This window comes from Grampus griseus (genome assembly GCF_964374135.1).
Source record: "Grampus griseus genome assembly, chromosome: 16".
NCBI classification, from domain to species: Eukaryota; Metazoa; Chordata; class Mammalia; order Artiodactyla; family Delphinidae; genus Grampus; species Grampus griseus.
The window spans coordinates 53504925-53520933 of NC_139010.1; the positions used below are offsets into that span (position 1 = coordinate 53504925).

At 38.3% G+C, this 16009-nt stretch overlaps 1 protein-coding gene across 1 annotated transcript in view; it reads left to right on the top strand.

Moving 5' to 3' along the window:
- Positions 1 to 16009, top strand: part of PDE6C (phosphodiesterase 6C) — a gene marked incomplete at its 5' end in the record, with an annotated part of 58978 nt that extends 42969 nt beyond the window's left edge. The window contains 7 exons of the mRNA XM_082674054.1: positions 8167 to 8267; positions 10205 to 10312; positions 10398 to 10465; positions 12952 to 13022; positions 13134 to 13217; positions 13594 to 13747; positions 15776 to 16009. Of these exons, the coding sequence (XP_082530180.1) occupies positions 8167 to 8267; positions 10205 to 10312; positions 10398 to 10465; positions 12952 to 13022; positions 13134 to 13217; positions 13594 to 13747; positions 15776 to 15837 (648 nt within the window). The 3' untranslated portion in view covers positions 15838 to 16009. The remainder of the gene's footprint in view (positions 1 to 8166; positions 8268 to 10204; positions 10313 to 10397; positions 10466 to 12951; positions 13023 to 13133; positions 13218 to 13593; positions 13748 to 15775) is intronic.

Here is a 16009-nt window from a genome sequence, read left to right on the forward strand (position 1 = left end):
TTCTGCCTGGTAGGGCAGCCACATTTGTCACAGGTGTGCTTCTGAAGGTGGGAGGCCTTAGAGCCACAGTTTGCGTCTCATTGTGATGCTTTCCAAATGACAGTGTTCCCTTTGTCATCTCTTTTCTGTGGCCAAGACCAAAGAAGCACAATTGTTTATTCCTAATTCTACTTTTAAATGGGCCTGATACTTAACCTCAGTCTTTCTACCATGGCTTGTCCATTCCTGTGTATATTATCTTGATTAGCTCGATTTGTGTTATTTGATAGTTTCTCCCAGAGAGTATAAGCTAAGTACATGCCTAAGATCTGTTTGTTACATTTAGTTTTGAAAGTCAGTTTGGCAGAATATAAAGGTCTTGGGTCACTTTCTTTTTCTCAGAAATTGTAGGAAATTGCTCCAATGTCTTTCGGCATTGAAGCATTACCCTGAGAGGTATAAATGGCCAACCTGATTTTCTCCCTCTCACGTGACTTGATTTTTCTGCATAGATACTCATATGATTCTTTTTTTTTTTTTATACTGCAGATTCTTATTAGTCATCAGTCTTATACACATCAGTGTATACATGTCAATCCCAATCGCCCAATTCAGCACACCACCATCCCCACACCACAGTTTTCCCCCCTTCATGTCCACACGTTTGTTCTCTACATCTGTGTCTTAACTCCTGCCTGCAAACCGGTTCATCTGTACCATTTTTCTAGGTTCCACATACATGCGTTAATATACGATATTTGTTTTTCTCTTTCTTACTTCACTCTGTATGACAGTCCTTAGATCCATCCACGTCTCAACAAATGACTCAATTTCGTTCCTTTTTATGGCTGATATTCCATTGTATATATATGTACAACTTCTTTATCCATTCATCTGTCGATGGGCATTTAGGTTGCTTCCATGACCTGGCTATTGTAAATAGTGCTGCAATGAACATTGGGGTGCATGTGTCTTTTTGAATTATGGTTTTCTCTGGGTATATGCCCAGTAGTGGGATTGCTAGGTCGTATAGTAATTCTATTTTTAATTTTTTAAGGAACCTCCATACTGTTCTCCATAGTGGCTGTATCGATTTACATTCCCACCAACAGTGCAAGAGGGTTCCCTTTTCTCCACACCCTCTCCAGTATTTGTTGTTTGTAGATTTTCTGATGCTGCCCATTCTGACTGGTGTGAGGTGATACCTCATTGTAGTTTTGATTTGCATTTCTCTAACAATTAGTGATGTTGAGCAGCTTTTCATGTGCTTCTTGGCCATCTGTATGTCTTCTTTGGAGAAATGTCTATTTAGGTCTTCTGCCCAGTTTTGGATTGGGTTGTTTGTTTCTTTAATATTGAGCTGCATGAGCTGTTTATATATTTTGGAGATTAATCCTTTGTCCATTGATTCATTTGCAAATATTTTCTCCCATTCTGAGGGTTGTCTTTTCGTCTTGTTTATGGTTTCCTTTGCTGTGCAAAAGCTTTGAAGTTTCATTAGGTCCCATTTGTTTATTTTTGTTTTTATTTCCATGACTCTAGGAGATGGATCAAAAAAGATCTTGCTGTGATTTATGTCAGAATGTTCTTCCTATGTTTTCCTCTAAGAGTTTTATAGTGTCCGGTCTTACATTTAGGTCTCGAATCCATTTTCAGTTTATTTTTGTGTATGGTGTTAGGGAGTGTTCTAATTTCATTCTTTTACACGTAGCTGTCCAATTTTCCCAGCACCACTTACTGAAGAGGCTGTCTTTTCTCCATTGTATATCTTTTCATATGATTCTTAATTCTTCATATTTTAGTAACTTTGAATGTCTGGGTATTGACCATTCTGCATCTATTTTTTCCTTGTCATGGGTTACACTTATGATCCATAGAATTCTTTTTTTTTTTAATTTCAGGAAAGTTTTTTATTTTCATTGTATCTTTGAACATTTCATTTATTTGTTATGTTCTTTATATATATATATATTTTTTTAATATTTATTTATTTATGGCTGTGTCAGGTCTTAGTTTCGGCACATGGGATCTTTCATTGCGGCGCATGGGCTCTTAGTTGCATTGCATAGCCTTCTAGTTGTGGCGCACGGGCTCAGTAGTTGTGGTGTGCGGGCTTAGTTGCCCCACAACATGTGGGATCTTAGTTCCCCAACCAGGGATTGAACCCGCATCCCCTTCATAGGAAGGCGGATTCTTAACCACTGGACCACCAGGGAGATGCCTGTATATTTTCATAGATTTATTCTTTTCCATTTTAATTTCCTCAAGACTGTGGACTATGTCTCTTGCTGCAGTTCACTTGCTTATTCTATTTGAGTATAGCTTTAATGTGGATTTCATCAATTATATTGCTTTTATGTTCAATTCCATTTTTTTCATTCTACTACTAGTTCTGCTAGTTCACTTTTAATTTTACTGTTGCCTTGCAGTCTCCTCTTTAAGTTCTTATGGTTTTGAAACTATGGATATTACTGGTGTGAATTTTTCATGTTCCACTGGGTATTTCCTTTGATATATTTTTCATTTGCTTTTTGTGTTCCTTTCTTCCGTTGTTATTTTCTTAGTTTGGTGTGTGTGTGTGTGTGTGCGCGCGCATACACTATATTTATGTACTCAGTCAACTACTGAAAGATATTTATGTGATTTCTGATTCAGGGTTGTTACGTACGGTGTTCTGTGACTCTCTAGTACATGTCTTTTTGTGAATACACGTGTGCATTTCTGTTTGGTATGTACCCAGAAATAGAGTTGCTGGGCCAAAGGATGAGCATATGTTCAACTTTGGTGAATGCTGACAAGCAGTTTTCCAAAATGGTTGTACTAATATATGTTCTTACCAACAGTTCCAGTGGCTCTCCATCCTCTCCAACACTTTGTACTTTCCATCCTTCTCATTTTAGTCACTCTGATGGGAATGTAGTGACATTGCACTGAATTTAATTTGTGTCAAATTAAATAGCACTGATTAACATGAACTACAGTTTATATTTATTAACCTTCTGAAATTCTCTGTTTTGGGGTTGCTTTGTTCTCAACTTGATTTGTAGGAATTCTTTATTCTGGTTTATATATCTTTTGTCAGAAATCTGTATTGCAAATATTTTCTCCCTTTCTGTGAACTGCCTTTTTACTCTTAATGTTGGATTTGGATGAATAGAAGTTCTTAATTTTAATGTCCATTTGATCAATTTTTTAAAGATTAGCTGTTTTTTTCTCATCTTAAAAACCTTTGACTATTCAAGGTAATGAAGATATTTTTCTCTATAACTGGTATTGTTCTACCTTTCTCATTTAGATCCACAATCTTTTTACAACTTATTTTTTTTTAATAAATTTATTTATTTTTGGCTGCGTTGGGTTTTCATTGCTGTGTGCAGGCTTTCTCTAGTTGCAACCAGAAGGGGTTACTCTTTGTTGCAGTGTGTGGGCTTCTCATTGTGGTGGCTTCTCTTGTTGTGGAGCATGGGCTCTAGCTGTGCAGCCTTCAGTAGTTGTGGCTCACCGGTTCCAGAGCGCAGGCTCAGTAGTTGTGATGCACGGGCTCAGCTGCTCCGCAGCATGTGGGATCTTGCCGGACCAGGGCTCAAATCTGTGTCCCCTGCATTGGCAGGCGGATTCTTAACCACTGTGCCACCAGGGAAGTCCACAACTTATCTTTATATATGGTTTGATGTAGAGATCAATATACATTTTTCTGTCCAGGTGGAAATCCAGATGACCCGGCACCATTTATTAAAAAGGCCACCCTTGGCTTTCCTGGTGGCGTGGTGGTTGAGAGTCCGCCTGCCGATGATGCAGGGGACACGGGTTCGTGCCCTGGCCCAGGAAGATCCCACATGCCGCGGAGCAGCTAGGCCCAGGAGCCATGGCCGCTGAGCCTGCACGTCCGGAGCCTGTGCTCCGCAATGGGAGAGGCCACAACAGTGAGAGGTCCGCGTACCGCCAAAAAAAAAAAAAAAAAAAAGCCACCCTTTTCTCACTTCACTTCAGTGAGACCTTTTGTCATAAATCAGGTAACTGATTATAAAATAAGGTGGACTGCTTCCGTACTCTCTATTCTGTTCCACTGATCAGTTTCTCCTTTGTCAATATCATACCATCTTAACTACTATAGCTTTATAATAAATCTTAATTTCTTTCAGTGTAAATTTTCCAGCTTTGTTCTACTTCAAGTCTGTCTTGGCTTTTATTAAGCCTTTGTGTTTTCATTTGAATTTTAAAATCAGTTTGTCGATTTACATACACATATCCACAAACCTGTTGGTATTCTGGTTGCAATTGCATTGAGTCCATAGATTTTGTGTTCTTGTGGTCTTTATGCAGAGGTTTTATGCAGTCGTTTGTTTTGAAAATGACTCATTCCTTAATGGAATTTGCCATCTGCCGAAGAATCCTGTGAGGAAGGGCAGAAATGCACTGAGGACAGCCTCAGCTTCCTATTTATTGTCTCAAACACTGCCTCACTGAGTCTATTTCTTTGGTCTGGGGAACACACCTCTTTAATTTGGGCTTTCCAGAAGTTGGGAAGGCTCATATTAAGCAAAGCCCTTGAAGCTACAGGCTGTGTGTTAAGATCTGGCCATCGATGCCAAACTTCCTGCCATCACTTCTTGTTACCCAGTGCATTCTCTTTGGCACAGACGACTAAGTAATAGGAGTCAGTGCAGATATATGTCAGCATAGCTTTCCCATCAATTCCTCTTCTGCTGCTGCTCTGTGTTGTCAAACTTGGATTTTTGAGGGACATCCTTCCTTCTTCTGTGTGCTGTCCACATCCTAAGACCTCTTGCTCTGATTAAAAGATCACTGGCTCTGCCTTTGCTTACTCAAAAAAAACCCTGCACGCATGTATATATGTTTAATCCTCAACTTGTTCCAAAATGTTTTTAATGGAGTGTCCAAAAAATATAACATTAAAGAAAAAAAATGAGGGCTAATGGGAATATAAAAATATGATGTATGGTGAAGGCCCAAAATGTATACGGTGAAAAGTATAAACATTCATTAGACATGGGCCAGATTTGGTCAAGAGCTTTCTAGCAACTAATACAAAACAGAAACAGGATCTTTTATGTGAATCTATAACCACAGCTGAAAAAGAAACCACTTAGAAGCTCTTCTAAGAACCTTAGCTGTGACAGAAGGAAAAGAGAAAATAGAATATTAAGAAAGGGTTTTTCAATTAGAGGCCTGTACAGTGTTTTTAGATGAAAGTGAAAATAAGTGAGAAGAGTGAAAATAAGGAATATTGTGCTATCAACAAAGGAAGCAGTACTGAAAAGGGTTGAGTGTACACTTTTTTCTTAATTATACTAATTTTAAAAGTGTGACATTAATCATCTTTTTAAAAAATCCAGTACTGATTTACTTTGTAAAGTGAAAGACCTTTTGACAATCTGTCTGCTTTAATATAGCTGTTTTATTATTTTGGATTAGAAAAAGGTATAACTTAAATGAAGTTTAACAGTATTAAGTCATATTTATTTTTATCTCTTTATATATAGCTTTTCTCTCTTACATATATTTAGCAAATAGCAACAGGTATCCAGGTTTAAAAATAAAAGTACCTGTATTAAAGTAATTGGTGCCTAAAGAATACTGATTTACTTGGTTGATGGTTGTGTAGTCTGTACAGTCTGGCGTTTGGTAGACTCAAGGTCTATCCTAAGGGATTATTTATTTAAACTCAGCAGCCTTTTTTGTGTGCCCCCTCTCCCCATTCTATGTTTTTATTTGGCTCTTTTTTTTTAAGTTTATATTTGTTTTAATTTTTAAAAATTACATATATTTAATGTATACAACATGCTGTTTTGATATACATATGTAGTAAAATGATTACTACAGTCATTAATTAACATTAACCTTTTTGTGTGTGTGTGGTGAGAACACCTGAGATCCACTCTTTTAGCAAATTTTTCAGTATATAATAAGGATTAAAATGACTTCATGTGCTATTTGTCTAAAAGTTTAAGGCATTTCCACACGACCCCAACTTTTTGTCCTTAGTACAGCAGTCAAGGATGACTTTAAGTGCTACTGGATCTACGAAGTATGTGTGGGAATTACATAATACACATTATTTTGGGAACATGATAACGTGTATCAGTGAACAGATAAAGGCAGTGACTCAGTGATGTAAATATGCCACTGGGTCCCCACCAGTCCAAGGGCAGGCCACCAGTGTACCAAAATCAGGGGCAGGTTAAGTGGGATTAAAATGACAAATGGCCCACTTACTCTTCCTTCTTCCTGGTCAATCCAGACCAGGTTAAAAATAACCTGTATCCAGACAATTTGGTGCAGAGATTATGCCCAAGGGGCTGCTGTGCACTGTCTCAAGTAAGACATTAATTTTGATCTAGACAAGCTTTCTTTTTGTTCATTATAGTGTCCAACAGCCATTTCTTCCTTCTATCAATTTAAAAATATAGCTGCTATTATGAACTCATTATTTTAACAAATATTACAACTTGCTTTTCTACTACTTATATCTGCTGTGTACAATACCATTTTTCTCGTCATGGAAGCTGTTATAAAAAGATGACTTAGGGCTTCCCTGGTGGCGCAGTGGTTGAGAGTCCGCCTGCCGATGCAGGGGACGCGGGTTCGTGCCCCAGTCCGGGCAGATCCCACATGCCGCGGAGCGGCTGGGCCCGTGAGCCATGGCCGCTGAGCCTGCGCATCCGGAGCCTGTGCTCCACAACGGGAGAGGCCACAACAGTGAGAGGCCCGCGTACTGCAAAAAAAAACACACAAAAAAAACCATGACTTAAATGGAGGTTTGTATTATGTATACAGTAACACATAATTCTAGTCTACTTCTTGCTAATATTTCAATCTCCTGGAATGACAGAGCTGTATTTGGTCTTGGGTTTGCAATTCTATTTTTACCTGGGGATTACCTCAAAACTTTATATAACAGTAATACTGATATATAATAAATAATTTAAGTATATTTTGTAGCAACTTATAGTTCTGAAATGCATTCCGTTATCTCATTTGCATCAACATTCCATAAATATTTATTGATCACAGACTGAGTGCTAGGCAGTTAGCAGGGCAGCTGTTATTATCCCCATTTGATATAACAAATACAGATGTTAAGTGAGGTGTTCAGGATTACACAACTACCAAGTGGGGAAGCTGGGAGCTGAACCTGAGCTCCTTGCTGAGAGGCAGTGTGGTGCCCTGCTGCACTGGTTTAAATATCTGCTCTGCTGTGTACTAGCTGTTTAACCTTGAGCAATTACCTAACCTCTCTATGCTGTGGTTTGTTGTGCAATTAAGAGTGTTCATAGAGCACTAACAACAGTGCCCGGGAAGTAGTAAGCATTAGGTGAGTGTTTACTATTATTATTTGGTCCTTGACCCAGTATTCTTTTCTACATTATGCTGCCTGTATCTCCACATAGGTGAATAGACTGTTTCCTCCTTTCCAGTGGAATTTTTCTGTATTTCATAACTGTTAACTTCATTTGGCAAAACTCACTATACATTTGTCCTTTGGCCTGTATTCCTAAAATGGTGTTTTTGGAATATCATACCTTTTAAAAAACACTCCCAGATTTACACTCTCATTTTCTAGAACACTAAAAATAGAGGCTGATCCATGTATGAAGAGATTATTAGTGGGAAACTCTTTGAAGAAAGGTATAGTTAAGTCTTTGTAAAATATAATCGCAAGACATCATTTTAAGAACAGCTTGGAAGAATTTACTTTTTCCTATGTGTATGTGAGTACTATTGTAATCTGCAGCTTCTGAAAGTTTTCCAGCAGTTTCTGTAGTCACTCTGAAATTATCTAGTAAATAATTCAACATGTCTAACAATCGGATAAATACCAGATATGCTTTATTAAGGCTCCTCAATTACTACAGAAAATTTAAAATCAATTGTTTTTGTTGAAATGGTCCTGGAAGAAAACACTTATTTCCTCCAAAATCTTATACATTGATTACCTGAATATTTGCTAATGATACCCGTTTTTATAGTTTAAATTACCTTACTCAAAGTACAGTAGAGGGGTAACCTAATCCAAGAGAGAAAACTGAAAGCAAAAAAAGTGAAAGACCTAGTTGTTGTTCTTTCTATAATAGGATAACCTATGTTATTAAGCATTGTTTGGTTTGTATGTTGAATCAAAGGCAAATTAATGATGGCACTTTATTGTGAATTTTCATCTTACAGAGTTTAAACATCTTCCAGAACCTAAATAAACGCCAGTTTGAAACAGTTATTCATTTGTTTGAAGTTGCAATAATAGCAACTGACCTGGCTTTATATTTCAAGTAAGTACAGAACTCCCTTGTACTCTGTGTGGTTCTGCCTTCTGTAAATGGTCCGTTGCCTTAAAGTTAAAAGGTATTTATTTATACACACAGTTCTTTTCTTTTTGTATTATCAATAGAATACCCTTAAGATGCCTGATAATGAATTTACTAGACATCTGGAAACATATTTTAAAAATCTAAGACCCTAATATTAGTTTATTTGAAGAAATTTGAATTAAAGAATATGCAGCAAGGTAGGTGCGCTGCCAGAAGAGCGACGCTACAAAACCTTACGAGGTGACTTTTGTCCTGGTGAATTCATCGTAGTCCACAATCTGGTATTCAGAGCTGCAGCCTCAGACATTTGCTCCTGCCAGAGTCCGAGAGTTGAAAAATCTTGGTGATACTGATGCACATTAACAAACTCAAAAAATGCTGACTTATATACAGCAGAGCACTAACCCTATTTATAATAATAATAATGATTACCAAGGAGGCCAGATACTCCAAGCTTCCGCACAATTTCTTGTCGGTGAATTATAAAGTTTAAAATGTATTAGAACAAGGTGAACTAGTTATAGGATCTAAGTATTTAACAACTTGGATGGGCAGTATTAAATTGTGCCTCTCTGATCCTTCTTCATTAAAAATTTATGTTAAATAGTTCAAACATGAAGACAGATATTTAGAAATATATAACTGATATCCGAATAGCTATAGCTCAGATTCAACAAATGCTAAGATTTTGTCTTACATCTTTCTTTTTTTAAGGGGAAAAAGTGATGCAATTGAGGCATCCCATGCCCACTCTATAATGAAAACCCTCTCCCCTTCTCCTTCGTAGATACCACCATCCTGATATTGCTGTGTATTCATCCTTCCTATTCATGTTTTTATATGGCATTAAGTGTGTTTAAAATTTTTCCATAAATGGTATCATACCGTGTATACCTTTCTGCAGCTTGTTTTCACACAATGTTTTGAAGATTTAGCTTGGTGGTAAATGGAAATCCAGTTCATTCTTTTTATTTTTTATTTTTTTGCGGTACGCGGGCCTCTCACTGCTGTGGCCTCTCCCGTTGCGGAGCAGAGGCTCCGGACGCGCAGGCTCAGCGGCCATGGCTCACGGGCCCAGCTGCTCCGCAGCATGTGGGATCTTCCCAGACGGGGGCACGAACCCGTGTCCCCTGCATCGGCAGGTGGACTCTCAACCACTGCGCCACCAGGGAAGCCCTAGTTCATTCTTTTTAAATGTATATTCACCTGTGTGAATATACCATAATTTAGCCATTCTTCTATTCATGGACATTTAGATTATTTCCAATTTTTCATCACTGCCTACATTGTATATCCTTGTATATATATGAGAGTTTCTGTAAAGTACATATCTAGAAATGGGATTGTTGTAGGGTTTGCATATTTTAAATTTTATACCACATTGCAAATCTATTGCACTCCTGAGTAGGTATGCCAATTTAAACTCCCACCAGCAGCATACAGGAGTCCCTGTTATCCCGTATCTGGACTCTTCTTGATCTGGGCTTACTTAAATCTATTTATTTTGAGTGTGAGATGGTATTTTATCGTTCACACTTGTATTTTCATATCTTTTCATATATTTTGGCTTCTAATTTTTTGTTGGTTTTATGCATTACAGTGTTTCATCACAGCCTATGGCCTTTTATGTTATCTTTTTTTGTCACATGTAACTCTTAGTTTTAATGTATTCAAACTTAACAGTTTTTTTTCCCTTTCTGGCTGGTGCTTTTTCTGTCTTAAACCCTTTCTATGTCAAAGTTACACAGCCATGCCCTGTTCCGCTCCCCTTGCCCCTTTGATCCACTACATGGACATTTGATGAAAACTGGGAACATAAAACCTGAAAAGCATGCATTAAAGACACTTTATCTCTGGTCTTATATGCTAAAATTGTTGCACAGCTGTATCTTTTTTAGGAAGAGAACTATGTTTCAAAAAATTGTTGATGCCTGTGAAAAAATGGAAACTGAAGAAGAGGCCATCAAATACGTAACCATTGATCCAACCAAAAAAGAGATCATCATGTGAGTAGTCAGAATTTTATTTCTCTTTTGGCAAAAATAACTTGTTTTATATTTCTATTTTAACACTTTTTGTTTTCTTTTAAAGGGCAATGATGATGACTGCCTGTGACCTGTCAGCTATAACCAAGCCCTGGGAGGTACAAAGTCAGGCGAGTAGTTCCCCTTTTCTTTCGCATACTCGGGCTCTGTCTAGGTCCCATGTGAAAGAGAACATGAAGGTATCAGGCAACCTCAGAATTTAATGATAGCTATCAGTTATATGACTATATATTTTGTAAGCAATTATCTTCATCACCCTGGTCTTGTCCTCTGAAACAATAGGTTTATAATTTACAAAGAAGAAAAAGGAATTTAAGAAGTTAAGACAAAAGTACAATGTTCCCTGTTGGGTTTCTGTTAGTGCAGAAAAGCAAACAGCTTTCAAGAGCTCACAAATGTCAGTGGGACAATAGGTCATTTGGTCAGGCCCAGAACAAGGCAAATAGACGGAACCTTAGAAAGAAAATGCTTTCTGAAAAGAATTCCTTTATCACTGGACTGGCTGTAAGAAGTTTATATACAATTATTCAGGGAGTGTCTGCATTTTTAATAGAGGAGATAAAGGACGAGACAAGGATGAATCATTAGTGCCTTCATCTGTCAAGGGTGGCTTTGCACTTACAGTCTCCTCTTCAGTGTGCTGTCAGTTACCAGATGGCACTATCTGCAAGGTCATATTTAAGGGCGTCTTCCAAGGAAGTTCTTCCCCAACCTTGGGGAGTGAGAGTGGGAGCCATTCATTTACCACTTGGTTTCTTACTAATCGATGAAAGAAGCTTCTCTTTCTCCCTCAGTTAATTCACAGGGAAAACCCTAAGCAGAAGAGGCCAGAATTCACTGGGTTTGACTATAAATGTGGATTTTATTTGTAAAGACAGAATAATCGGAGCCATCAACCCCCAAGCCAAACACTTGTGCTCCTTCTGCACTGACTGCCTGCTCTTCCTTCTCTATTCTTTGTCGACATCATCACCCACGCCACAACCTGGGGTCTTGCTTGAGTCCATCTCCCTCATTTCAAAACCATTCCTGTCCATCACTCTTGCTACCATCTTAGTTAATACTTTCCCTCTTTCATCAGAACTATGGTGGCAGCCTCCTAAGTGATCCTCTCTTATCATGAACTCTCCAACCTTCCTCTGAGCTGCTGCTGGGACTGCTTATAAATAGACCTCTGCTTGGCCACAGCATTGCTTAAAAGCCTTCTAAACTCCCCAGTGCTGGAGGTTTTCAACCTTTTTTAAAGAAAGAAGCAAAGTCTATTTTTCTCACACAAAAAGTTGTACAAAGATCACTTTATAAAAGAGAAAAAAGTAAAGTTACTTTCGCTTAAATTTCTCTTGGCATCTATTTTTGTGCCATTCATGCACTTTGGAGGGACCCTGTGGCTCAAGAATGAGAACTACTGGCCCAGAGAATCAGGTTAAACTTCCCAGCAGAGCTTACATGGCCTGTCATTACCTGTCCTTAACTCCTACTCCCCAGTTTCTTTCTTTTCACTTTCCCATGTCACCGCCTCACACTCTAAGCTCCTACTCACACAAGAGCTGGATGTTGGGGACTTCCCTGGTGGCACAGTGGTTGACAATCCACCTGCCAATGTAAGGGACATGGGTTCGAGCCCTGGTCGGGGAAGATCCCACATGCCGCGGAGCAACAAAGCGCCACAACTACTGAGCCTGTAAGCCAAAACCACTGAAGCCCGTGCGCCTAGAGCCTGTGCTTTGCAACAGGAGAGGCCACCGCAATGAGAAGCCCACGCACCACAACGAAGAGTAGCCCCCACTCGCCGCAACTAGAGAAAGCCTGCGCACAGCAACGAAGACCCAACGCAGCCAAAAATAACTTAAAAAAAAAAAAGCTGGATGTTGAATTTTATCTGTACATAGTCTTCCCCCTCTTCTTTATCGGCAAACTACTAGTAATCCTTGATGATACAGCATAAATGCAGCCTCCCTTATCTTTCTCCCTTCTCCTTGATCCACAGCAGTTCATACTGTTACTATTAATTATAGCACTTACCACATTGTTTACATGACTGTCTTCATTAGACTGTGAGCATCTTAAAGGTCACATGTTACTCCTCTTTGTAAGCCTGGCTCATGCCAATGTAAAGGCAGCTAGCAGGTGTTCAATAAACCAGATAAATACTGGTTTTTAAAAAACTATAAATGAACCCTCAAATATCCTCACACCATAATCAGGTGAAGTTGTTCTAAACTGTGCACGTATGTGCACAAACACACATGCAGATACATGCTAGATGCTAAGAGATAAGCAGGACAAGAGGATCTGGGAAGCTTTAGAGCATGAAGCAGAATGTAATGGAATTACAATCTCCCATCTCCCCTTTTTATTGTTGAGAGGTGGTGGCAATAGCAAATAGGAGACAGGCACTCCTAGAATAAGTCTACCACAGTGAAGTAGGAAGAGAAATACCCTTTTCCCATTTAAATATAATCTGTAAATGACATCCTTTTAAAACCGAAGAGCACATGGTATGACAACACCTCAAGCATTAATTATAAATTTTATCCTTAAATGTCACAATAAAATGCAAACAAGTCACTTTCATGAATTATGTCCTTCTTTTCAGGTAGCACTTCTGGTTGCAAATGAATTTTGGGAACAAGGAGATCTGGAGAGAACAGTGCTGCAGCAACAACCAATTGTAAAGACCTTGACATAAAAATGCACTACTTATTTAAAATTATCAATACAAATCAGTCTTTTTCACTGAACCTCAGAAAAAGATCTTTAAAGAATTTATTTCTCTTTCTAGCCTATGATGGACAGAAACAAAAAGGATGAACTACCTAAACTTCAAGTTGGATTTATTGACTTTGTTTGTACTTTTGTATATAAGGTAAGTAAACAAATTGATTATCTGAGTGAAATATGTCATCTTCTGGATGAGAATTTTTCTTTCAAACTGTAACCGAAATCAAAGCCATCCTCAAGGAAAGTCATTAGGGGTGTCCTTGTTTCTCCAAGGTAGTTGGAGGTATTACCTTAACCTCTCATTCAGGGGTGGAATGAAAGGTGAGAGAACTCAGATGTAAGCAAATGGAACAGACTTAGGCAGGAAGGAAAACAGCTACCTTTCCCACTTCTGAGGCACTGAGTTAATCTCATCCTAGCAGCTCTGAGCGCTGTAATAATTCCTTAGGGCTCCTTCTCTGCACATGAAAAGTACTAAAAATGAACTATATAAGAAGTTTCTGACCTAAAATTCTATCTAGGAGTTCTCACGGTTTCACAAAGAAATCATACCTATGCTGAATGGTCTTCAAAATAACAGAGTGGAATGGAAGTCCCTAGCTGATGAGTATGATGCAAAGATGAAGGTAACTGAAGAGAAGAAAAAGCAGGAAGAAGGAAATACAACTGAAAAAGGTCAGATGGAATCTGTTTTGACTTCTTGTAAAGTAGCTGAAAGTCAGGCGGAGCTTAATCTCACCACAAGAGCATAAAAAGTAAATGCAAACAGGAAATTTGCCTTACTGCACACAGACTGGTAATTAGAAGAAGTTGATTAGTGGTTTTCAGGGTTTTTTATCCCGCTCAAACAAGATCTTACTTTGTAATTCCAGATGGAATTGATTGGTCCAGTTGAAGTAGGGGTTAGGTTTCTTCATCCACTCTAGAATATGGCTCTTGAGGTACCTCTGCAGAATACTGAGTTTTTAGAAATAATATGAAAACCATACAATCAGTGGGATCAATCAGGATTAGGTGAGAAAATAATTTTAGTCCTAACATTATGCATTAGCTGTGAGACTTTAGGCATCTTGCTTAACCTGTCTGAGCTTAATGTTCCTCTCCAGATAATGAGAAGGTTTTACAGATCTCCAGCCTCACTTCCAGACCTAAGGAAGCCCGAGATGTAAAGCTGGTCAGCTGATTGGGGTGACTTGACCGGTACCCCGAGACTTTGCCTATGCTTCAGATGTCTCTACTTAGTGCTGTTTATCCTGATGAAATTTCTATTCCTAAAGTCACTCAGTTAGGTTGAAGATAATCTTCAGAAAGCCTCTGTTAAGATGCTTAGGATCACCTATTAGTTCATCAGATGCCTCAAACGTCATCTGGAAAGTGGAATACTAATATCATGATTTTATATTTTGTCTTAAGAGCTCAACACTCAAGGTTTTGTAAGAAATTCTTTTTGTTTAACAAAGAAATCATCTCTATCTGGAAAGGCCCTGTAAAAAAAAGATGCAACATTCTTTTTAGATGGTTCTTATATTTAGTGGTATTTTAAAGAATTCATAGAGGGAGAAAGCATTTTGCTTAAAGGGTTAAGGATATCCTTCAACAGAATAAAAACAGGAGTTACTGACTCTGGGATATATATCCATTTACATATTTATTGGGTGTGTAGTCTGTACGATGGGGTCCTTATCTCCTAGAGCTTACCACCTGGTGGGGGAGCTAGACAAACTATCAAATGAACAATTGATTATCTAACTATAAGTGTCGGAGGAAGCATGAGGTATGTACCTGAGGCATCTGGGAAGACTTTCCTAAAGGATGCTTATGCTAACCGGGAAGGCTTTCTTAAAGGATGCTTATGCTAAACGTAAGACTACGTAATCTTTGCCTAAGCAGAGAAAGGAGGAGGAGTTGGAGAGGAAAGAACAGAATGTGCACAAAGGCCTTGAAGTGGAAATAAGCTTGGTGCAATTAAAGAACTTAAAAACTGGTGTAGCTGGAGTCTAGAGAGCTACAAAGGTGGGCAAAGTGCCAGATGAAGCTGGGAATGCAGGCAGCTCTGCCAGACAGTGTGTTGCCTTGAAGGCCTTGCTAAGGATTTGTCCTCCAGAGAGCACTGGGAAATCCTTAAAGGGATTTAAACAGGAAAGAGAGAACATCTGATTTGCACTTCAAAAAGGTAACAAAAATGGTCATTTTTACTGGGCAAGTGAAAAGAAAAGGTATTTCTTAGTACAATTCATCTTTACCTCAATTTTATGATGAACAGGTTATCAAGCCCTTTAAGTGGCTCCTAACTTTTTTTTTTTAGTTTTCAGTATATTGGATATGGATCTTCTATCCTTATTTACATAAAAAATTACTTCCAAATTTTTTTCCTACTACACTGAGAAGTCTCTGTATACTAATATTATTTTATCTCCAGGCAACAAGCTTTGTGCTTGGCACAAAGCAACAACTCAGATTCCCGGACTGCACAGTTCAGTGGTTCTTCTGTGAAACTGAGACGTTAACTGGCTAATCATTTATTAGATTTTATTTTCTAAATGGACTAATTCTGAATATGAATTCAAGTTTTTAAATGGTCAAACCCTTAGTACTTGCTGTAGGTTAAAACTATGAAGTAGGCTATAAAGTTACACTAATATTAGGAAAAAACACTGTATATCCACTGACTCCCAATAATACTGCTTTTCTCCTTTTTACTAGCTGCAGAAGATTCAGGAGGTGGTGGTGATGACAAGAAGTCCAAAACATGTCTAATGCTATAATACAATCCAACTGGTCTAAATTTCAAATACTGTTTCTACATTTGAAGACAACAAGAAAACATTCAAAAGAACATCATCAAATTTCATTCATCAAACCATTAAGTAACAGAGTAAGAGAATCTTCAGAAAAGCTACCCTGTGACTAGCATGAGAAAATATACTGCTAGCCTAA